General features: G+C 40.6%; 1 protein-coding gene across 1 annotated transcript in view; it reads left to right on the top strand.

The window, feature by feature from the left end:
* The window catches only part of aldh1l1 (aldehyde dehydrogenase 1 family, member L1), a 27009-nt gene continuing 2488 nt past the window's right edge, over positions 1-24521 (top strand). Inside the window, exons 1-20 of the mRNA XM_041980436.1 lie at positions 1-105; positions 2423-2568; positions 3773-4007; positions 4093-4258; positions 4889-4990; positions 5320-5409; positions 5563-5700; positions 17368-17493; positions 17583-17674; positions 19110-19257; positions 19329-19448; positions 21489-21616; positions 21703-21853; positions 21942-22012; positions 23162-23267; positions 23340-23427; positions 23501-23594; positions 23670-23769; positions 23843-23941; positions 24129-24294. Coding sequence (XP_041836370.1) covers positions 2442-2568; positions 3773-4007; positions 4093-4258; positions 4889-4990; positions 5320-5409; positions 5563-5700; positions 17368-17493; positions 17583-17674; positions 19110-19257; positions 19329-19448; positions 21489-21616; positions 21703-21853; positions 21942-22012; positions 23162-23267; positions 23340-23427; positions 23501-23594; positions 23670-23769; positions 23843-23941; positions 24129-24294 — 2347 coding nt within the window. The 5' untranslated portion in view covers positions 1-105; positions 2423-2441. The remainder of the gene's footprint in view (positions 106-2422; positions 2569-3772; positions 4008-4092; positions 4259-4888; positions 4991-5319; positions 5410-5562; positions 5701-17367; positions 17494-17582; positions 17675-19109; positions 19258-19328; positions 19449-21488; positions 21617-21702; positions 21854-21941; positions 22013-23161; positions 23268-23339; positions 23428-23500; positions 23595-23669; positions 23770-23842; positions 23942-24128; positions 24295-24521) is intronic.

Consider the following 24521-nt stretch of genomic DNA (forward strand, 5'->3'; position numbering starts at 1 on the left):
GTTACGTAACTGCCCAGTGGAGCCGTGGGGAGGAAATTAAAGCAACTTTCTCTGTCAAATCGCTCTTTTCGACAAGCAGAGGAGCGGCTGGGTCTTCACGTGGAGGTAAGGATTGATAAGCTTTTATTTACTTCACATTTCTGTTTAGAAATAATTGTGCACACGAAAATGACTTGAGTTTACTTTAAAAGTTAGTAAATAATTTAATTTAATTTTCCGTTTTGGGCTTTTACTGAGTCGGGCGAGTTGCATGGTAAGAGTGTGCGTTCACTGCGATAACATATGGCAGTTTGAAACTTAACTTTTAGTGGCATCTGCTTGAACTTTGTTCCTGACAAACGCCGTTGACTCTTATCTGCTTGTGATTGGTCAGCGTCAGAAGCAGGAATGGAATACACAGATGTGATTGGCTGTGGCAGGCTGAAGTGCAGATCACACCTCCTCTGTACACAGTCAATAAATAGTCAGTAATGAACAGTGTGCATTAACAAGGTTAGGCAGTTATTTTTCATAGACATGTTTCTGGCATACGTTTAGAGATATGTAAAAGCTTTTTAAGCTTTTACATATGATTAAGGGAAAAAGTGGTCCTTACGAGGTCGTACAAATAAAATTAACATCATGTGACATAAAAAAAGATTACATGAACAACTGCATCAATTGCATGATTCAGCAGTTTCTAGAAGCACCTTTAGAAGAGATTACAGAATAGTGTCTGCCGTTATCAGTCACTCACATCAGAGTTGGCCCACTCTTCTATATTGCTTCAGTTCGTTCTGTGGGGATTTGTTCATACTTAGCTGTCCGTAGTTTAGGTCTGGACTTTGACTGGACCATGTCAACACCTTCATTCTTTCCTTTTTCAGTCATTCTGTTGTAGATCTGCTGCTGTGTTTGGGATCATAGTCCTGTTGCATGAGACAGTTTTAGCCAAGCTTTAGCTGTCAGACAGTTGGACTCACATCTGACTCTAGAATACTTTGGTATCCAGAGGAGTTCATGGTCTACTCAATAACTGCACGGTGTCCAGGTCCTGTAACCGCAGAACAAGCCCAGATCATCATCCGTCCACCGCAGCTATGACGTTTTTGTGCTGATATGCTGTTTGTTTTTTTTGTACATTCTGACCAAACATCTCCACTTTGGTCTGTTCTGTCCACCGAACATTGGTCCAGAGGTCATGTGGTTTGTTCAGATGGCGCTTTACCATCCTAAGCCGTGCAACCATGTTCTTTTTAGAGAGATTTTCTCCTGCAACCCTTCCAAACAAACCATACTTATTCAGTCTTTTTCTTAACTGGACTATCATGAACTTTAAAATTTAACATGCTGACTGAGGCCTGGAGATTCTGAGATGTAGCTCGTGGGTTTTTATATGGTCTGACCTTGAAATGATCTTTCTGAGATAACCACTCCTTAGAAGATTGGCAGCTGTCTTGAATGTTTCCCACATGTAAATAATATTCTTTCTGTAGAGTGATGTACTCAAGATAGTTTGGAAATTATCTTATACCCTGCCCAGATCGATGGGAAGCAACTGTGGTTTGTAAACTGTAATCTGGTTGCATTCCCACAGCCAACTGTAACCTTACCTGAGAGGTGGAGTATCAGCCGGATAGCGAAAGATGCCTCAGCTACGTAACAGTATGATGCCATCGCAGCACCTTCCTTAAAGTATAACCAAAACACAACTCGGAAACAAAGGAGGAGAATGTCGATTATCCAACAGTTTGAATTCTTTCTTCTTGGTGATGCTTCGTAACGCCATTTTAAATGGAGATTTAATCAACAAAAATAAAATCTGTTGCTCTAAACAAGGAGAAGTACAGGAAGTGACTTATTAACCAGTCAACAGATTGCTGTGTGTCAAGCTCCACCCTTTCAGGTCTGATTGGTTAAATTGGTTTCTCAAGGGAAGGGTCCCAAAAAAGCAAGATGGTTCCGGTTGGAAATGAGGGTACCCTTCCTAGTTTTTTCGTTTTTTGTTTTTTTTTGGCGCAAAAAAATACGGCTCGACCGGCTCTTTTTGATGGAAACGGGGCTTAAGATCAGTGCTGATGTCTTTCCTCCTTGGCATTGTGTTAACACACCTGAATGCAGCAGAGCAGCAAACTGACCTCGCCTTGTATAATTTCTTTCAATTATTTCTTTCAATGTCGATGCTTCTGAAACAACTTTCAAACGTTTGGTCTGTTTACTCGCTGAGTGTGTCCAGAGGTCAGTGCGACAACATTTTGATACTTTTCAGCTGTTTCATTGTTTTAAAGGATTTGTGAAGAATGCTCATGACAAAGGGAGGAACAAGTGCAGAAAGATCTGCTGTCCAGCATGTTAGAAGGAAAACTTCAAAACATTTATTTAAAAACAAATATGATAATGGTCTATTTTTTGTTTTTCCTGGTGTATGTTCCTGCCTCCCCAGAAAACAGCACAGTGTGACGATGAAGATCGCAGTGATCGGTCAGAGTCTGTTTGGTCAGGAGGTTTACAAGGAGCTGAGGAAGGATGGACACACCATCGTAGGAGTCTTCACCATCCCTGACAAGGACGGCAAAGCTGACCCTCTGGGTGAGACCCACGCTGACTTAACACCTATGTGCTTCAGTTTTCCATAAATAGTACACAATTATTTTTTTCTATTTATTTGTAAAGCAATACTAAGGATATAAAACATTCCTTTTATCATACATCAATATAATTTTCTTATCAAAGTTGCAGTGCCTCATGTTATCGTTCTAAGTATCAGAACAATGAACAGCAATAAGATGTTTGTCACCAATAAAATCATAAAGAGTTTGAACAAAAGGTTGTTGTGTCAGCCTGTAAAATAATTCCCAACATTCTCCCTGTGGAGGAAAAACACTGCCACTGCTCCACTAAACTTTATTTAAACTACTGGAATGACGGGTTACACTACACTAACTGTAAAGTTATGTGCTTAGACACATGAGTTGGTCTGACCAAAACCACCACAGTCCTCAGCCAGGCACACTATAAATACTGTGATAGTGCAGCCACATTCTGCAGAGCAGCAAACTGACCTCGCCTTGTATAATTTCTTTCAGTTATTTTTTTCAATGTCGATGCTTCTGAAACAACTTTCAAACGTTTGGTCTGTTTACTCGCTGAGTGTGTCCAGAGGTCAGGACTGTACGAATGCATCTGTGATGGACTAATGAGAATAAATTAGGGGGATAGGTCCATTTTGTTAGTCTGCCCTCATTCTCCGCTGACTTCTGACAACGAGACATTCTGGTCCAGACAACTGCTGCTCACTGGATATTTTCTCTTCTTCAGACCATTCTTGTAAACCCTAGAGATGGTTGTGTGTGAACATCCCAGTAGATCAGCTGTTTCTGAAATACTCATACAGCAACCATGCTACGTTCAAAGTCTCTTAAATCCTTTTTCTTCCTCATCCTGATGCTCAGTTTAAACTTCAGCAAGTCGTCTTCACCACGTCTACATGACGACATGTGTTGAACTGCTGCCACATGATTGGCTGGTTAGATATTTGTGTTAACAGGAAGTTGAACTTGTGGACCCGATATCATGGCCTCTCAACCAATCACGTGTACAGAACATGGCCACACATTTCTGGTGATAGTAATGTTTATTTCGCTTTTCTTTTTTTTTTTTTTTTGTGGGAAACGTTTTATTATAAAGGTTTCCAAGGACAAACTTACCACCACATACGATGCATGGTATGTACAGCCACAATATTAAAACCACTATTATCTAATGGCCTTTTCCATTTTCTGTCTTCCTGCAGCTGTAGAGGCAGAGAAGGATGGCGTTCCCGTCTTCAAGTTTCTCCGCTGGCGAGTGAAGGGCCAGGCCATCCCAGAGGTGGTGGCTCAGTACAATGCCACAGGTGCCGAGCTCAACGTCCTGCCTTTCTGCTCCCAATTCATCCCTATGGAGGTCATCGACCACCCCAAACACGGCTCCATCATCTACCACCCCTCCCTGCTGCCTCGCCACCGTGGAGCCTCCGCCATCAACTGGTGAGTGACGTCCATTATCATCTGGGATGAGGTGTTGGAGGAGAAGCAGGTGACTATCTTTAACCTGCTGGGTTGACCTTTGCAGGACGCTTATCCATGGTGACCGAAAGGGCGGTTTCACAGTGTTCTGGGCTGATGATGGACTGGACACTGGACCCATCCTGCTGCAGAGGGAGTGTGATGTTGAACCCAACGACAGCGTCAACACCATCTACAAGAGATTCCTCTTCCCAGAGGGAGTCAGAGGAACGGTAAGGGATAAAAGCCGAGCTGGCTGCACTGTGGAATAAAAACTGTACAGTGCATTGGATAGTCTGCCTGATCGTCCTGTAGACTCAATAACTGCAAAGTACTTATTTGTAAAGTCATTCTAGGCTGATGCTGCCATGCCTACAGACCGATTATCTTCCAAAGATGTTTATGAAGTCATTGTTCCAGGATCTACCACCCAAAATCTATTGAATGGAAAAAAAAAATGTTTGTTTTTTTTTTCTTCATTAAAACAGTGACATCATGTAATCAAACTGGCATTTATAGGGCAGAAATAATTAGAATAATTTTTATTAAGATTATGTATTTTGTATTTCTGTTTAGGACTGAAGTTGATTGGAATATGTGAGCCAAAAAAGTGGAAAGAAATATTATTATGAAATTTTAATGGCGGGTTTTGGGAGAGGACTTTTTTGTCATAATGTTCTGAAAGTGTAGAAAATGAAAGTGACCCACAAGGATTCTGTCTCAGATTCAGTGTGTCCATAAAGTTCCAGCATGCTTATCAGCTTCAGTCAGAAGAACACGGACAACACGGTGGCTGCAAAGTCCTGAAGTGAACAGCGGTGTTGCTTGCTGCAGCAGCTTGAACTGCATTGTTCTGGTTCCAGGTGGAAGCCGTGAGGCTGATTGCAGAGGGTAAGGCCCCGAGGATCACGCAGCCACAGGAGGGGGCCACGTACGAGTGCATCCAGAAAAAAGACAACGCCAAGGTGACAACACCTTACACTTCTCTTCCGCCAGCTAGAGTCATGATCAAGATGATGGAAAATGTATAAATGAAGAAAGAAGATGAATTTCTAACTTAGTAGAAAAAAAAGAACATTTATTCATGACATGTTTTGGAGAAGGAGTGTTTCTGAAGGAATCGGGTATCTGCTGGTGCACCAGGGTCTGAAGCAGCTTCCAGCTCAGACACCAAGCACCAAAATTTATTTACATTTTGTCTGTTAAATTAAAAATAAGAGGAAGGCTTGTCAAGCTTAAAATCAGATCTGTTGATTGTTACAGCAGAGGTGATAATGCAGGTTCCTGTCCGCAGATTGACTGGAACCAGCCCGCTGAGATGCTGCACAACTGGATCAGAGGAAATGACAAAGTGCCAGGAGCCTGGGCCAAGGTGGATGGACAGGTAACACCAGAGCTCCACATTTCCATCCTGGATTTACAGTAAAACAAAAAACAGCAAAGATGCAAAAAAAAAAAAAAAAAAAGAGAGAGAGAAGTACACCATTCAGACTCCAAACTGAAACCTTTAACGTTTAACACGTTCTTGGTGCTGTAGAAAGTGACTTTCTACGGCTCTGCTCTGGTGGATAACAGCACCACAGCCACCGGTCAGCCCCTGGAGATCCCCGGAGCCAGCCGACCTGGCATCGTTACCAAGGCGGGCCTGGTGCTGTTCGGCAACGACGGCAAGGCGGTGAGTCTGCTTTATTTAATATATCACTTTATACTGACATCATGTGTTTTATAAAAGGGTTATGATAGATTTAGTCTGAAACTGGTTTTAAGCTGACTCTAAAAGTCCAGAATAAAAGTTCAGACGAGGATCTCAGTGGAGCAGATAAATGATGGAAGCGCACAGGAAGTCTCTACTGTTGGGTTTAGCTGGTTACAACTGGTTTTAGATCTCTGCCACAACACTCTAGGTCCAGTTTATTAGTGCTGCAGGTAAGGATGGGCAATGATATCTTAATTGTTCTAAATCCAATACTTTATATACTATTATCTGGATATGTGAGCAGCTGGTAGTAATGTGTTACTACCACCACAAGGTGGCATCAGTTTAACAAAATGTTTATCAGGAAAAAAACACACAGAGGAAGCTTTACTGCTGCTGGACTCTGGTACAGTGTGTGTGGTTCGGTGAGATTTGATGATAATGGAGAACAAATATAAGAAACATGCAGAACCAAAGACAAGAACCACTAAAAAGTTCTGCATGGAACCACTTAAAGAAAATACAGAAAATGACCTCTGCAGGTAAAACTAGCAGATCATCAGTCTGCCACCACTATGACCTTCATCTGAGAGGGAAAAGGTACGATTCAGCAGTCTGGTTGAAGGTTTGTGAAGTTTGTTTTAATTAGTTGATCCTGAGTTTAAAGTCCACCAGGAGAAGACTGAAGAACCTGATGATGATGATGATGATGATGATGATGTTGATGTTGGTAAATTCAATGATGAAAAACTGACCAGATTCATGGACAGAGATACAACAGTCGTATGGAACAGACGTCATTATGGACTCAACTGGAAAATGCAGAGCTGATCTGGAGACTGATGGCAGAGACAAACTGATGAAACACCAGAAATTAGTGATGTTCTTTACAACAGATGTTCTGATCCGATAGTAAAATTCAGGCTCTTATCTGTGATACTGAGCCAGTACCAAGCTGATACTGGTACTTTGTACAAAAACATAATGTCTTTGGGAAATCACTGTAAAACAGCCCACCCTAAAGCCTGGTACACACATAACGATTTTTTTAATCTTGTGAGATTTTTTTATCTGGTTGAGACCTCTCACGTGAAGATAAAAAAATCTGTTTTGATCATACTGTGTGTGGTGTGCTCGGAAATGTAATTACGGATCATCACACACATGATGATTCTGTCCAGCAACTCATCTACAATCTAGTCCTCCGAGCCGGACAAAGTTGAAACACAGAAAAAGAACCATAGCAACAACCGGCAAAAATCGTAGAAGAAACATAGCAACAACCGTCAAAAAAACGGAGAACCATAGCAACAACCAGCAAAAAATGTAGAAGAAGAAACATAGCAACAACCGGCAAAAAATGTAGAAGAAGAAACATAGCAACAACCGGCAAAAAACGAAGAAGAAACATAGCAACAACTGACAAAAAACGAAGAAGAAACATAGCAACAACCAGCAAAAAATGTAGAAGAAGAAACATAGCAACAACCGGCAAAAAACGAAGAAGAAACATAGCAACAACCGACAAAAAACGAAGAAGAAACATAGCAACAACCAGCAAAAAATGTAGAAGAAGAAACATAGCAACAACCGTCAAAAAAACGGAGAACCATAGCAACAACCAGCAAAAAATGTAGAAGAAGAAACATAGCAACAACCGGCAAAAATCGTAGAAGAAGAAACATAGCAACAACCGGCAAAAATCGTAGAAGAAGAAACCGAGCAACAACCGGCAAAAAACCAGAGAACCATAGCAACAACCAGCAAAAAATGTAGAAGAAGAACCATAGCAACAACCAGCAAAAAACGAAGAAGAAACATAGCAATAACCGGCAAAAAAAAAAACATAGAAGAAGAACCATAGCAACAACCGGCAAAAAACGAAGAAGAAGAAACATAGCAACAACCGGCAAAAAATGTAGAAGAACCATAGCAACAACCGGCAAAAAATGTAGAAGAAGAACCATAGCAACAACCGGCAAAAAACGTAGAAGACCCATAGCAACAACCGGCAAAAAACGTAGAAGAACAATAGCAACAACCGGCAAAAAATGTAGAAGAACCATAGCAACAACCGGCAAAAAAGAAGAAGAACCATAGCAACAACCGGCAAAAAAGAAGAAGAACCATAGCAACAACCGGCAAAAAAGAAGAAGAAACATAGCAACAACCGGCAAAAAAACGTAGAAGAACCATAGCAACAACCGGCAAAAAATGTAGAAGAAGAACCATAGCAACAACCGGCAAAAAATGTAGAAGAAGAACCATAGCAACAACCGGCAAAAAACGTAGAAGAACCATAGCAACAACCGGCAAAAAACGTAGAAGAACCAAAGTAACAATCAAAAAACACAACATACAGCATGGAAGAGGAAATATAGGACGAGGGAATGATGGTGGTCTTGGGACTATTGTTAACAGAAAAAGCCAGAACTGAAAAAAGTAACAGACTGGAGATCACGTGAACACGGACTTTATTTACTTCCTTGTTCCCCAGCCAGCTCGCTCTCTGATTGGCTACATTCCGCACCACATCACCATCCACGCAGTCACAATGCATGAGTCGTCGGCGTTCTTCAGAAATCGGCACTGAAATATTAAACATGTTCAATGTTCCCGATTGTCGGCTACGGCCCGTTTTGGAGTGGATTATTGGGACAAATCTGCTCGTAACACACCACAGACCAAATGATCTCACGATAATCAGGCGTTTGCCGTTCGGGGTCGGGAAGAGGCGAAATTGGGACAAAAGCAGCCCAAAAATCATTGTTTGTACCAGGCTTACGGGGAAAGGATTCCATAGTTTACATACATTTGCTGTTTTATACAGAATGCTGTGCAACTCAAACTATATTTACCAATAAAATCTATAATTAAAAATAAAGTCACATATGTTAATATCTACATTTTAAATCAGTCAAAACTAACAAGACTGATGTTATCTATTAAATATTTTTCAGTCATACTTTTATATTTTAAAGCTCAGAATATCAGTTTTATTCCTGGTACTGAATATTTTAATGGCACCTGGTCTATGTAACGATCTACTCAGGACACCTGACCAAGTCTAGGCCTGTTGAAATGATGTGATGATCTCAGGGACACGTTACGCCAAACTGAGCTATTGCAGCTTAGCTCTAAACTAAAGACAGGATGCCTCTAAATCCTGTTTGAACATCAGCACTAAAACCTCAGCTGTACTGGGATAGTAAGTGGCTGTAGCATTGAACACCTCCAAGAGTCTGTTCATCCTATCAGCACCTGCCCTTCTCCTCCTTTCCTCTCCAGGTAGCTTCATCACAACGTCATCATGGTGTTAGAATTCATAACTCTGAACTTGTCTTTAACGAATGACCAAATAATTCTCAGTGATTTTGAAATTATATTCGTGTTTACTTGTAGCTCAACAACCTGCAGTCAGCACTGGGTTAGGGCTGAAATTAAAGTCAAACAAGCTTTTATTTCCAAACTCAAACAATTTAAGGACAAATTTACCAAAGTTTCTGGTTAAGGTGGGAACTCACACAGCACTGTAGTGAGACAGTTTTATCTAACTAGGCCGGGCTCTGACTGGCAGGCAGCTTGGCACAGTGAACTTCCATCATGTGCTTCTTCATTAGCAGCTTTTCGGTGAACAACTCGCCACAGTCCTCGCACGTGAACGGCCTCTCCTCTTCGTGTTTAGAGAGGACGTGTTTCCTCAGAGTGGACCCTCTGTTGAAGGATTTGCCACAGATGTGGCACCTGAACGGCTTTTCTCCTGTGTGGATCCTTAAATGTTCTGTCATGTGTCCTTTCAGCTTGAAAGACTTTCCACATATCTGGCAGCTGTAGGGTCTCTCTCCGGTGTGAACTCTCATGTGGTTCTGCAGGTTGCTCTGGCAGGGCATTTGTTTCCCACAGATGTGGCAGTCGAAGTTGCTCTTGCCGTCCTTGGACTTGCTTTCGTGTGTCTTTAGATGCCACGTTAGCATGGTCTTGTTGGTAAATATGTAGTTGCAGATGTGGCAGCGGTAGAAGGTGGTGCTGGTCTTCTCTTCAGCCTGGTTTTGTTCGTCTGTTGCAGTTTGCATTGGCTCTTGGTTCTCCTCCTCTGTTCTACAATCCTCCAACTGCTGGACCGTTTTAATGAGTTCTTTAGTCAAAGCATCCCCATCGTTGTCGTCGCTGGCCTCTGCAGAAACCTGCTCCTCAATCTGGCTGGTCCACTGTTGCTCCTCTTTGACCTGGGAACGCCCTGGCTCATCATCACACAAGCCAAGGCTCAACTCCTGATGTTTGGGGGAAATCTCTTCAGTGAATGGAGGTGCATTTGGAGGTATGGCATCTGCAAAGACAGGGACAAATGAGAAAAAGTGCATCTGGAGCAAGCTGGACCACGTCAGGAAGATAATTTCCAAAATACACAAATTATTCATGTATTTAGCAGGTAAATGAAGTAAATGGGTTAATGACATGAAATTTTCACCTCAATGGTAACAACCCAAGGAATCCATGGATACAAAGGAACCAAAACAAATCAGGTTAGAAATTAACCTCTTCTCAACAAGGTCTATTTTTCTGCCTCCTGTCCGAAATGACAAACCCAAAATAAATGAAGTATATCTTTACAACTGAAAGGGATGTAAGTGTAATCTTGGTCTCAAAAGAAAGTTGAGATGTGAGATTACTACAGATGTGTCAGAATTAAGATATGTGTTACTGTGTCAGAGTAAATTCACCTGGAACACAGTGGAAGATGTAAATGTTATCTGCTCCTAACTTTAAGTGAAAACAGCGGCTCAGTTCATATAGGAATGAGTAAAGTAATGTCTGATGAGGGACTGTGTTACAGCAGAAGGTAAAAATTAAACCTGAGCAGGTTTCCTGATGTTTTAATGAAGGGATTACGCAGGTAAATATCTCAGGAAGCTGACGGCTGATGTTGATGATGGACGCCTCTGTCAATGGTCAGTCAGGAGAATCCAGGGATATCCCCCAAATTCACCTTAGAAACACCATGAGGATCCAGAAAGAAGTGAAGCAAAAGATAATCTATGATAGGAAGAGTGAATGCTTAACTATAAACCCTCTTTCATCTCCATGGAAACTAGCAGAACCTTCATGATTCATTTCAAAGGCAGAGTCATAGGAGAACACATCAGCAGAGTTTTTAGAGCTAGAATAAAACTTGTGATCACAAAACAGCAAAAGTAAGACATGATTTATGATTCAGGCTGCTAGCTCACAGTTTTTGTCCCACAGTGACGAGACAGACATCTTTGTAGTCAGCAGAGTCTCTGCTGATTACAAAGATGTGTGTGGTTTGCTTGAAGTGGAGAAATTAGCTGAAGCTCTAAAGTGGACAGTGATGTTCATGTTTTTGTTATCATATAAGTGCTTGGGGTTTAAACTATTTGGTTTGGATGCCAATGCTTCGTAGCGTCTTTTAGCTTAGTTTCCCCCCATTCTGGTATGCTACATGTTAGGATTGCTGCTTCCTAGTGTGTGCAAACATCTTCTGTGCTGTGCGGATCTCATGCTGCCTTCTGTACAAGGGACTCTTGTGATGAAGATGTTAAGTTATGAGTAATGAAATGGAATGAAATGAGAGAAACTATTAAACATGGAGACAGAAGCTGAAATTTGTCAGTAAACAAAATTAATATCAGCTGTTTTAGTTCCAACTGTTGGCTTATGATAAGCTGTCTTGTTAGCAAGGTGTTCTAGAAAGATTACAGAAGGATTTCTGAACTTCTAAATGTTCCGATGAGCTCTAATGATGTTCTGCTCGACTCTGCACCGACCTCATGAAGCAGATGTTTTGTGAGCACTTTGCTTCAGCGTGCTATGGTCAGGTGACCACACCAACCAAGTCCTTGTTATATCAGACATGTAGAAACACTTCACAAAGATTTATATGGGTCTGATCTTGTCAATGTCTAAATAAAAAATGTACAAGAGGTTTCAGTGCTTTATAACTTTATATACATACAGTAACACAATTATTACCCAAGTTACAGTGGTGTGAAAATGTTTGTCCCCTTCATGATTTCTGATTTCCATGTTTGTCACACTTAAATGTTTCAGAACAAATAAATCAAATATTAGTCAAAGACAACACAAGTAAACACAAAGTGTTGTTTTAAAATAAAAGTTTTTAAGGGAGAAAAAAAATCAAAACTTACATGGCCATGTGTGAAAAAGTGATTCCCCCCCGTTAAATCATAACTGTGGTTTATCACACCTGAGTTAAATTTCTCTAGCCACACCCAGGCCTGATTACTGCCACACCTGCTCTCAATCAAGAAATCACTTAAATAGGACCTGCCTGACAAAGTGAAGTAGACCAAAAGATCCTCTAAAGCTAGACATCATGCCGAGTTTCAAAGAAATTCAGGAACAAATGAGAAAGAAAGTAATTGAGATCTATCAGTCTAGAAAAGGTTATAAAGCTGTTTCTAAAGCTTTGGGACTCCAGCAAACCACAGTGAGAGCCATTATTCACAAATGGTGAAAACGTGGAACAGTGGTGAACCTTCCCAGGAGTGGCCGGAAAACCAAAATTAGAAAAAAGCACAGTGGCAACTCAGCCAAGAGGCCACAAAGGACCCCACTGCCACCTCCAAAAACTGGAGGCCTCACTTGCCTCAGTTTGGGTCAGTGTTCATGACTCCACCATAAGAAAGAGACTGGGCAAAAATGGCCTGCATGGCAAAGTTCCAAGATGAAAACCACAACTGAGCAAAAAGAACAATAAGGCTCATCTCAGTTTTACCAGAAAGCCTTTTGATGACTTTTTTGGGAAGATACTCTGTGGACTTGAGGGCCAAAAGCTGAACTTTTGGAAGGTGTGTCCCATTACATCTGTAACACCGCATTTCAGAAAACAAATGTCATACCAACAGTAAAATATGGTGGTGGTAGTGTGATGGTCTGGGGCTGTTTTGCTGCTTCAGGACCTGGAAGACTTACTGTGATAAGTGGAACCATGAATTCTGCTGTCTACTAAACAATCCTGAAGAAGTGTGTCCGGCCATCTTTTTGTGACCTCAAGCTGAAATGAACTTGGGTTCTGCAGCAGGACAATGATCTAAAACACACCACCAAGTCCACCTCTGAATGGCTGGAAAAAAAAAAACAAAATGAAGACTTTGGAGGTCTAGTCAAAGTCCTGACCTGAATCATGCTGTGGCATGACCTTAAAAAGACTCTTCATGATCGAAAACCCGCCAATGTGACTGAACTGCGACAATTCTGCGAAGATTAGTGGGCCAAAATTCCTCCACAACACTGTAAAAGACTCATTGCAAGTTATTGAAAATGGATGATTTGTTGCTGCTAAGGGTGGCCCAACTAGTTATTAGGTTTAGGAGGCAAACATTTTTTCACACAAACTGCAAATTGTGTTTACTTGTGTTGTCTTTGACTAATATTTAAATTAGTTTGATCTGAAACATTTAAGTGTGACAGACATGCAAAATAAGAAGTCAGGAAGGGGGCAAACACTTTTTCACACCACTGTTCATAAGCACATTTTCCTTTGACTTTTCAAAACACTGATTTATCTGGAAAAGCTTCTGCTTAGGGCTGGGCGATATGACCTAAAAATAAAATCTCCGATTTTTTTTATAACCAAATCCGATTTTTTTTTTTTTTTTTTTTTCGTTTCTTTTACAAAACAAACTTATTAAAAACATTTTTTTATATAAATGAATGCCAGCAAAAATGAAGCATATAAAGTAATAACTTTTCCACTATATAAACAACTTCATATCTTACATAGAAATATGCAACACAACTGCATCCATGATCTCTTTCCATCTGAATTCTTATCATACAGGATCCACTGCAGAAATAATTCCCCTGATGAAGGTTGTCTCTTAACGAGAGTTTGTGGGCCAAAGTTGCCTTCTGCATTTCATAGAGAGCAGCATTTCTCACTGCAGTTATACGCACAGCTCTGGGATTTAGCTGAGTGCATGAGTGAAGGGTCACTTCATTGAAAATCTGTCAGACAAACACCGTTCTGGTGTGGAGGGAAGGCTAAGTCTGCTGCTAACCAACTATGGAAAAAAAATCCTGATTTTCATAAAAATAAATCTCCAGAAATGGAAAGTTTGATTTATCAATTAATCGCCCAGCCCTACTTCTGCGATTACAGATTAGTTACTTTGATTTAACTTTCATTTTAATCTGGTAATGTTCCCTAAATCATTCCCCATTTCACCATAAACCGGCCACAACCAGCTGCTCCTACCAAGATTTCTGCCAGAGGTCTTAAAAGAATTATCTGAAGACATCCATGAGCCTTTCTTTGAACTAATTCTTGGAATTTCTCACCTTTATGCATTTAATTTTTCCCCTTTTGAAGTTCAGTTTCCTAAATAAAAATAAAGACATAAGATACATACTTGTAGGTAGGATTAGTCTGTAGCTGGTTTAGAGATATGTTGTTAATAAAATATAGAAAATCACCAAAGTACATTACAGCCCGAGTCTTTCTTGCCTTAACAGCACTGCACTTTATTTTTTCTCTTGGTTTTAAAGCTAAATGTGTGCATTGTAACAATGTTAAGCAGAATAAAGAAAATGAGAAGTAAATGTGGCTCAGATCAGAAGGATGATTCCTTCATTACACCAAATATATCAAATAACTTGGACATAATATCCACAAGTGGTTCATTTTCAAAGTGGACACGGTTAAGACCAAGTGCATGTATTATTACATATGATCGATATTTGGAAAGAAATATTAAGTTGGATTAAACTGACTGGTTTCATCCATGTTTAATTATTTTCACCTGTCAATAAAATAAAAAATGGAAATTATAATCGCCCAAAAAATATATAAATAAAGTTAGATTAAAATATTACTACTATCAACAGCAAAATTTGTACTGAAACGAAATAAATTAGACTGACCGGAAGTATAACTCCTCGTTTCCGCCCACGTCACAGAGCCGTAGCTAACACGCTTTGCTAACGTAGCAAACACAAACTTCTCACACTACCTGTTAATTGAGAAGTTACCAGTTATGGTTAACTAGTTGTGATATTGACTGATCCGTGGAAACCTGAGATACATACCCGCCCTGTGTAGTGTAATCTCCGGCTTATAGACCAAATCCAGCAGCCGCTGCAGTCTCTGGTTCTCCAGTCTGGTTCGGTGCACCTCCTCCTGGTACTGGGCCACCGTCTTTTCAACAAACCCATAGATTTCCATCGCTGCTGCGGTCAACCTTTCTGTCAGGAAAGCGTTGAATGAGAGGAGAGTAGCGGCAGTCATTCTGTAGTTTAACCTGGAGCTGCTTCTTTTCTTCTTCTTTTCTTTTTTTCTTTTTTATTTTTCCCTCTTCCTTCTTCTTCGTCGTCTTCTTTTTCCCCTCCTCTGCAGTTTATTGGCTGTTTGCAAACAACGTTAAGATGAGCGTTACCGCCACCAACTGGTATGGAGTTTGGGGTAGGACAGACCAGCGGTTTTTGATATAAAATTAATTATGAGTCGGTGTGTACCATCTTCTGAGCTATCCTGTAAAATACCCAGAGTTTATCTACCATTTCCTTCCTTTCTGTCTCATATGTGTTACAATAAACCATTACATGTTCTATTGTTTCATTTTGTTTGCTGTATGTACATGTTTACCCATCACATACAGTGTGTCCTTAAACAATATGTGTCCCAATCTTAGTCTTGATATAACACCGTCGTATTTCCTGTGTCCTACAAACCTCCTCCCTTCTCCCACAGTTCTTTGTACTCTGGAAAACCATCATCCTTTCCTGTCCGCTGTTTCTTCCTTTATTTCATGCTTAATGATTCTCCTTACTTCCATTTTACCATAGTTATCTTTGAAACCAGCATCGTGTTTCTTTGGCCACTCCTTAGCCCTCCTATCTGGTCATTTGTTTCCTCCAAATATGAGCTGGCACCCAAAGAAATGCCACTACTGATCCCATCATTTGAATTCTGTACAGTGTTTGCTTGATTTCAATTAATGTGTTTTTACCAGAGCTGTTCGCTCTGCGTTTTCCAAGGATGCAGTTTGATCTAGTGCACTGTCTCGTGGGTGCTAGCACCCCCTGCTGATCCTGTGTCTGTATGACAATCTACTGGTAAAATGTAATCAATAACAATGTTTTTTTTTTTTTTTTTTTAAATCACTGCCAGAGTCTGCTCGAATATCTCCCCTTCAGTTAAATGCTGAATTACGTCACTCTGGAACCTCTTCTTCTGCTAATAACTGACAAAAAGCCCACATAAACCAGAACTACGGTGGCTTTCTGGGAAGGCAGACCAGGAATAGGAGGGAAAAATGGTCTTGTGAGTGTATAAAAGGCTGATGCTCCTCTCTGCTGGGGCCCGTTTCCATGCTGTCTTCCTGCTAAATGCACCTGATCAGGTTTAAACTAAGAAATTGGATCCTCTTTCAGTCTAAATCTACATTGTTTTTATATTTATGGTACGCTTCAACTGCTTGGGACTCAAGGTAATAATTTCATTTTACACCAGTGTAAACCCAGTATAAGACCGTAGATTCACTTTTTTCATATTTACTATAAACAAGCCTTCCTAGCTGTGTAAGGACACGATGATTTATCTATAAGTTTTTAAGAAGAAAATTATACCAACAATTGTAAAAATGAAATAAAACAAGGCTGCATTATTTGGCCTCCTTCCCATGGTGAGTATTTACTACATTTTCACCTTTATCTTGCTAATTAAACAAATGTACTCATGTATGTTTACTCAGTGTTTTATATTTCAAATGTGCTGCCTTTGGAAAACAGTGGGAATATTCCACAATTATCTGACTTCATTACAAATCCAAAGCCAGTGTTTGACTGGAAAAATGCAACTAATGGAGTTTAACCCTTAAAAGTAGACAATGAAGCCAAGTCCCAAGGATGACCACTCACTCTCTCCGGCGTGGTTCTGGATTTGTTGGATATTCAAAATGAGAAAAAAAAAGTTTCTAAATCAATATGAGTTACTGAAAATAATATGAAGCCTTATCGAGGTGAAACCATGAAACCAGTAGAAATCTGAACTAAAACACCAAAATTAAGCAAAAAGAAATCTGTAGTCCAATTTTAAGCTAACTGCTAAAAAAAGAAAAAAAAGATGAGTGTTTGTTTGTGTGTGTATATATGTGTGTGTGTGTGTATATATATATATATGTAAATTAGACTAAAGCATAAAATAAATACATTGTTGTGTGTTTTTACTTGAATTAAAACATTTTTCTGACTGCTTTATACTCAAACTGAGACTGTACGTAAAGTAAATGTTAGTATCTAAACACGAGTACGGTTGGAGAAAAGTACCATGACCAAATACACAAATACAGCATAGAATAATTAATGAAATGTGTCCTAAATGTATTAAAAGTGGAAATAAACACATTAAATCGATGCGTTTATCCACTACTTAAACTGGTAATTTATTAAACTTTGAAATCAGTAACCACTTAAATGGGTCATTTATCAGTTTACTCCATTTGTTTTGTCTTTAATATGTTAATTTCTAATTTGGATAAATTAATAACATGTAATCAATCCTTCAGAGCTGTACTTACGTATTGCAGAGCTTTTCTGCCTCCATCAGGACGAGATGCTGTAAAATAAATGTATTTTACGTCCAGCGTTTTTCGTGTTTTTCTGCAGCTGCTGGTGAAAAATCTGCAGTTTGAGGACGGAAAGATGATCGCTGCAGCTCAGTACTTCTCCTCTGGCAGCAACGCTGCTGTGGAGCTGACGGAGGAGGAGAAAAGCTTCGCCGGGCAGATGAGGGTACGGACAGCACTGGTGGAAAAACGAAAGTCAACTGGAAGTAGAAAGTTTGGATGTAAGGCTGATGATGAGCTGGCGTTTCTTTCCAGGCCGTGTGGCAGAGCATCCTGACTAACGTGAGTCAGATTGAAGACTCCACAGATTTCTTCAGGTCTGGTGCAGCTTCTATGGATGTGGTCAGGTGATGTAAAACTCAACTTTGGAAACACTCACAGTATCATTTATTTATTTTTCTAATTGTTCTCCACAAACTGAGAATATTAAAGCTGTGAAATAAAAAATAAAAGTGAGCAGAAACAAAGCCGCAGCTTGGTAAACTGGTGGTAAGCTGTTAACCAGCTGGATGATACCAGGAACAGCTGGGCCCAGTCCAAACTTGACTGGTTGAATTTCTTCCCGTCTTTATGCCCAAGATCCTCACTCTGATGTTTTCTGTTTTAAATGAGTTTTTAAAGGCACGCACCTTTTCCTCATCAGAATAAATGGAACCAAAATGGAAATAATCCCACTTGTTGTTTCTCAAGAACATCTAACAAATGATTACTGAATCAATATTTCTAATTTGGATCAGTGAATTTGGTTTGCTGATCATTAAATAAATGTATTTATGTATCACTACTCTCCTGGCATTCCCTTAGCAAGCATCAGGGTTGATGAACGGTACCCAAGTTCCCAGTTACTTCATTAGACGTACTGGGCTTTTTGTTTTATTAGGAAGTCAGAAATCAGGAAATCCAAGTTCCAAGTTTGTAGCATTATTCTGTAGAACAGAGATTTTAATATTATTTAATAATAATGTTCATAAAATTCAAATATAGTATAGTATAGTAATTTATTAAATTACACTCTTTAGCCAGTTGAAATGTGCGCCGTAAGAGGGTTTCTTTCTTAGAAAAGATCTCAGGAGGTAGGTGAAGTGCAGGAATGTTTAATCAACCTCCTCGATGGTTGGTCCGGAGGATCCACCACCAGGAGCAGCACCGCCAGCTCCAGGGAAGCCACCTGGCATGCCCTCTGGCATACCACCAGCACTCTGGTACAGCTTGGTGATGATGGGGTTGCACACCTTCTCCAGCTCCTTCTGTTGATTAACTGAGAAAAAGTTGTGTAAAAATAGTATATCCTATCATTTAAAATAAGTTCAGCACTAAACAAAGCAGCTCTGATTCGTACAGAAATAAATTAGAGGAATTACACTTTTTCCTTTTATTGGAGTGAGTGGAACGACCCCACTCCTGTAACACCTTTTCCCAAAACGTGGCAATATTTAGTTTTTTTGTGTCGGTGATGAGAGAAAAAAGCTCAGACAATTAGAACATTTTTGTGTGACTGTTAACTTGTGATCTGCTGTGCACAACGTGCATGAAAGTCATTTTTAGTTCCACCCGGAGTGCACGCTCATTGTGTGCAGATGTCCACGGCAGCAAAGCCCATTCTGTAATTCTGTGATCGATGGATGGTTATATATCGGATAAGTTAGTGTTTGTTGTTCTGATGAAAACATTCTTGCAAATATCTGTCCAGTGATCAGGAGGAGAGGGATGGATACATCTAGGTTTGTGGGACATGTACTGATATATTCTCTCTTTACTTTTCCAAACGGTGACTTCCTTCAGGCTGGTGGAGGAAGTGAAGCTTCGGGCCAGCAGCTGCCAGCTGCAGAACGAGGACGTCTACATGAACACCACCTTCCAGGATTTCATCCAGATGTGTGTCCGGAAGCTGAGAGGGGAGGACGGTGAGGAGGAGCTGCTCGTCGACTACGTAAGCAGCTGTGTTTGAATTCACGGTTCGTCTTGCAGAGGAGGATGATGACTCAGCGTTTCTCACTTCAGGTGGAGAAGAACGTCAACAACATGACTGTGAAGATGCCTCATCAGCTGTTCATCAACGGAGAGTTTGTTGATGCAGAGGGAGGAAAGACCTACAAGACCATCAACCCCACTGACGGCACGGTGAGAGATGACGAGGCGATGAAGGACAGACGCAGAGTCAGAGCTAACACTTCTATCACACAACGTCATACAGGAAATGTACAAGATGTTTGTTAGGTTTTCATCAGGAAACAAATGATGGAGGCAGCAGCTTTTAACTGGTTAAATGTTTTTAACATGGCAGTCCAGGCAGATGGCCATCTGTAATGGTTTTGGTTTGCTGGAGGTTTTTCTACAGACCCAAGAAGGACGGCCATCTTCCTGGAACAGTTAAGTGTGGAGAGGACAGAGAAGAGCGGCCAATAAGCAGCATAACTCTAAGACAGGGATACCTCATGAGAAACACGAATGAATGACAACCACGTCAAATATTTCTACTTGAGGAGTAAAGAGAGCAGAAAGGAGCCCAGTGCATCATGGGACATCCACCAGCAGCCTCAGCCTATCGCAGCAGGGCTAAAGGGATGGATCAGGGTTACCAAGCCAGACCTGCTATGACATTTATGAGGAAGAAAAGTTTGAAGCCTGATGTTAAAGGTAGAGAGGGTGTCTGCTTCCTGAAGCCAAACTGGGAGCTGGTTCCACAGAGAGGGTCTGATAACTGGTCCTGGCTCCCATTCTACTTTTAGAGACTCTAGGAACCACGAGTAAACCTTCAGTCTGAGAGTAAAGAGCTCTGATGGGGAAATCTGGATCTCTGAGAACTCGAAGATCCAACGGAGGTTGGCCACTAAGAGTTTTCTATGTGAGGAGAAGAATTTTAAATTCTATGTTGATTTAATGGAGAGTTGACAAAGAGACAATAAAACTGGATAAAAATCATAAAGAGAAGCTCGCTGCAGCACTGTGGATCAGAACGAGACTTTTCTAAACACATTTATAGATTAATTCAGTCTTTCTTGTCTGAGCTGAAAGTTTCTCCAAAATTCAGTTTTTCTTTTTGTGAAGACTTTTTTTTTTTTTATGACTTTTAAAAAGCAGTAAGAATTGGATCGTGGGTAAAACCTTCCACCCACCCAAAACTTCAATCAGGAAGTTTGTAGCTTTGAATCATTAAAAAATGTAAGTACACTGTAAAAGATGTTTTCCTTCCTCCCAAGTTCTGACGCTGCCTGGCACTTGATGGGTGACGGTGTGCTGCTGTTTTCTCTGCTGCTATTTTCTCTGCTGGTGTTTTCTCTGCTAGTGTTTTCTCTGCTAGTGTTTTCTCTGCTGCTATTTTCTCTGCTGGTGTTTTCTCTGCTGGTGTTTTCTCTGCTGGTGTTTTCTCTGCTGGTGTTTTCTCTGCTGGTGTTTTCTCTGCTGGTGTTTTCTCTGCTGGTGTTTTCTCTGCTGGTGTTTTCTCTGCTGGTGTTTCCTTTGCTGGTGTTTTCTCTGCTGGTGTTTCCTTTGCTGGTGTTTTCTCTGCTGGTGTTTTCTCTGCTGGTGTTTTCTCTGCTGGTGTTTTCTCTGCTGGTGTTTTCTCTGCTGGTGTTTTCTCTGCTGGTGTTTCCTTTGCTGGTGTTTTCTCTGCTGGTGTTTTCTCTGCTGGTGTTTTCTTTGCTGGTGTTTCCTCTGCTGGTGTTTCCTCTGCTGGTGTTTTCTTTGCTGGTGTTTTCTCTGATGGCGTTTTCTCTGCTGGTGTTTCATCTGCTGGTGTTTTCTCTGCTGGTGTTTTCTCTGCTGGTGTTTTCTCTGCTGGTGTTTTCTCTGCTGGTGTTTCCTTTGCTGGTGTTTTCTCTGCTGGTGTTTTCTTTGCTGGTGTTTTCTCTGCTGGTGTTTTCTTTGCTGGTGTTTTCTCTGCTGGTGTTTCCTCTGCTGGTGTTTTCTCTGCTGGTGTTTCCTCTGCTGGTGTTTCCTCTGCTGGTGTTTTCTCTGCTGGTGGTTCCTTTGCTGGTGTTTTCTTTGCTGGTGTTTCCTCTGCTGGCGTTTTCTCTGCTGGTGTTTTCTCTGCTGGTGTTTCCTCTGCTGGTGTTTTCTTTGCTGGTGTTTTCTTTGATGGTGTTTTCTCTGCTTGTGTTTCCTCTGCTGCTGTTTTCTCTGCTGGTGTTCTGACCCGTGTCCTGTGTGTGGGTCCTGCAGGCGATCTGCGACGTGTCTCTGGCCCAGGTCAGGGACGTGGACCGGGCGGTGGCTGCTGCTAAGGAGGCGTTTGAAGAGGGGGAGTGGGGCAAGATGAACCCAAGAGACAGAGGCAAACTCATCTACAGGTCAGTACGCAGATTCACAGCGAGCGCCGCTGTTTGACCTGCATGTTGCTGCCTGAGCTTTCTCTGACTCATCCGGGCACCACCAGGCTGGCTGACCTGATGGAGCAGCACCAGGAGGAGCTCGCCACCATCGAAGCCATCGACTCAGGAGCTGTTTACACTCTGGCCCTAAAAACTCACGTGGGCATGTCCATCCAGACTTTCCGCTACTTCGCTGGCTGGTGTGACAAGATCCAAGTAAGACGGCTGGTTTCAAATATTATTACATCCATGCTGGTGAGACTACTTACTGATATGTAATCAATCTTATGTCATTCTCTCACAGGGCAGCACCATCCCCATCAACCAGGCCAGGCCCAATCGTAATCTGACGTTCACCAAGAAGGAGCCGATAGGGTGAGACGTTTGTGACGTCATCGGCATGGAGCGGCCTCCTCTTGACCAAATTAGAAAATGTTACGAGATGTTTTTAGACTTCTTTAGAGGGTCGGGTTAACCCAAAAATGCATCACTGGAAATTTCTTAGGAATCTGCACGAAGGTTGAAACACAGACCCAAATAAAAAACCAGTTAATATATATTTTAAAAAGTGAAATTACTTTAAAGATTTAAACTAATTTAAATAAATAAAAGAAATTAATCATGTAACTTTATCATTTATGTAACTTTTTAATAAATATAAAGATAAATGATTCAGATTAATTTAAAAATTATTATTACATAAAATTATTGAAAAGAATTAATTATACAAATAATAATAAAAATAAATGTATATATTTTTAATGTTTTCAAAATATTTATAAAATGATATTTTAATTTAATGGAAATATTTGGAAACTCAATTAAATTATTTTAATTGAAATTAAGTTAAAATTAATTTAAGAAATATATTAATTGAAAAAATTACAATAAATATTTTATTTAAAAATGATAAAATAATTAAATGACATAATCTTTGTCCAATATTTTAAAAAAACGGTAGCGCAAATATAAACAGGACTTAATTTTTCTATCTGAAATTCTTTTTAAAAAAACGGATTAAATGTTTTTTTAAGATTTAAAATGTGCAACAAATAATGAATAAAATTAATTATAAAATATATATATATATATATATATATATATATATACACACACACACATACACATATATAAATATATATATATATATATATATATATGTATGTGTGTGTATATATATATATATTTATATATATGGCCTTTCTGTGTGGAGTTTACACGTTCTCCTCGTATATGTGCGGGTTATAAATAAATATTAATTAAAAAAGTGTTTTAATAATTTTAGAAAAATAATTATTTAATGGGCCTGTCCATCCAGACATAAAAACTAACACATTAAAGAATGAAATGATATTAACTTTGTCCCATATTATATAAACAGTATTTAGCTCAACCCCTTTGTTTAACTTAATTAGCTCCAAACTAAGTTTGGCTTCATGGATCATGGGACATGTATGTAAACACGTTTCCATGTGATATGACGGTTACAATCAGCATCCAGGTTTCCTCTTCTTCTCCTCTCAGAGTGTGCGCCATCGTGATTCCCTGGAACTATCCGCTGATGATGCTGGCCTGGAAGACGGCCGCCTGCCTGGCAGCTGGAAACACCGTCGTCCTGAAACCTGCACAGGTCAGACTCGCATCCTCCTCCTTTCCCTCATAAACAGGAAACCATCAAGTTATTAGAGGGATTTGTTTTCAGGTGACTCCACTGACAGCACTGAAGTTTGCAGAGCTGGCAGCGAGAGCAGGTCTGCCCAAAGGAGTGGTCAACATTTTACCTGGATCAGGTAGGAGAGGAGAGTCAGGTGGGACATGTTGCTGAAGCCCGACAGCGTTTATCTAACTCCTCTTCTCTTCTAGGCGCTCTGGTGGGTCAGCGCCTGTCAGACCACCCGGATGTGAGGAAACTGGGCTTCACAGGCTCCACTGAAATCGGTAAACACATCATGAAGAGGTGAGAGAAGCACCTTCAGAGTCTCTCTAAAGAAAAAGCTGCAGCCTGCTCACCGTACTTTGTCTTCATCTGAAGCTGTGCAGTCAGTAATGTTAAAAAAGTCTCGTTGGAGCTCGGAGGAAAGTCTCCGCTCATCATCTTCAGCGACTGCGACATGGACAAGGCTGTGCGCATGGTGAGTTCACTGACCGCACGCTTGCCTGCCGTTCAGCACACGTTTGTAAAAGCTGTTAGTTGTTTGGTTTCAGGGCATGAGCTCCGTGTTCTTCAACAAAGGAGAGAACTGCATCGCAGCCGGGCGGCTGTTTGTGGAGGACTCCATCCACGACCGGTTTGTCAACAAAGTGGTACGATTATTTTCTTTTTATTACAGAAACACGTCTCTGTTCTCCGTTCGTTCCTTACAGTGGACTCATTTGCTTTGGTCACTTCTTTGGGTCTAAACAAGATAAATGATGCCTGTAAGAACTTAAAGCATGAAGATGAATCTTTCTAATAAAAGCTTGAAGATGATTTGGACATCTTTAATTTCAGGTTGAGGAGATCAAGAAGATGAAGATTGGTGATCCACTGGACCGCTCCACAGACCACGGCCCCCAGAACCACAAAGCCCACCTGGATAAGCTGCTGGAGTACTGCCAGACCGGCGTACAGGAGGGGGCTACGTTAGTGTGTGGTGGCAGACAGGTGCAGCGACCAGGTGAGGCGGCGCAAACATGGAGACAGTTTATGTCACAGGGAATTTCTGAGGTTTGTTTCCGTGCATGACTGGAAGGTGAACTCATTTCTACTCAAATTATTATTTATTCATTTTTTTTGTTGTTTTTTATCTATTGTTGAAAGCTTGGTATTTTACATCTGAAATATTTCTATAAACTTTGGATTCATGACTAAAACGTGTTACAAATATTTATGGAAGGGTTGACA

This window comes from Melanotaenia boesemani, chromosome 3 (genome assembly GCF_017639745.1).
Source record: "Melanotaenia boesemani isolate fMelBoe1 chromosome 3, fMelBoe1.pri, whole genome shotgun sequence".
NCBI classification, from domain to species: Eukaryota; Metazoa; Chordata; class Actinopteri; order Atheriniformes; family Melanotaeniidae; genus Melanotaenia; species Melanotaenia boesemani.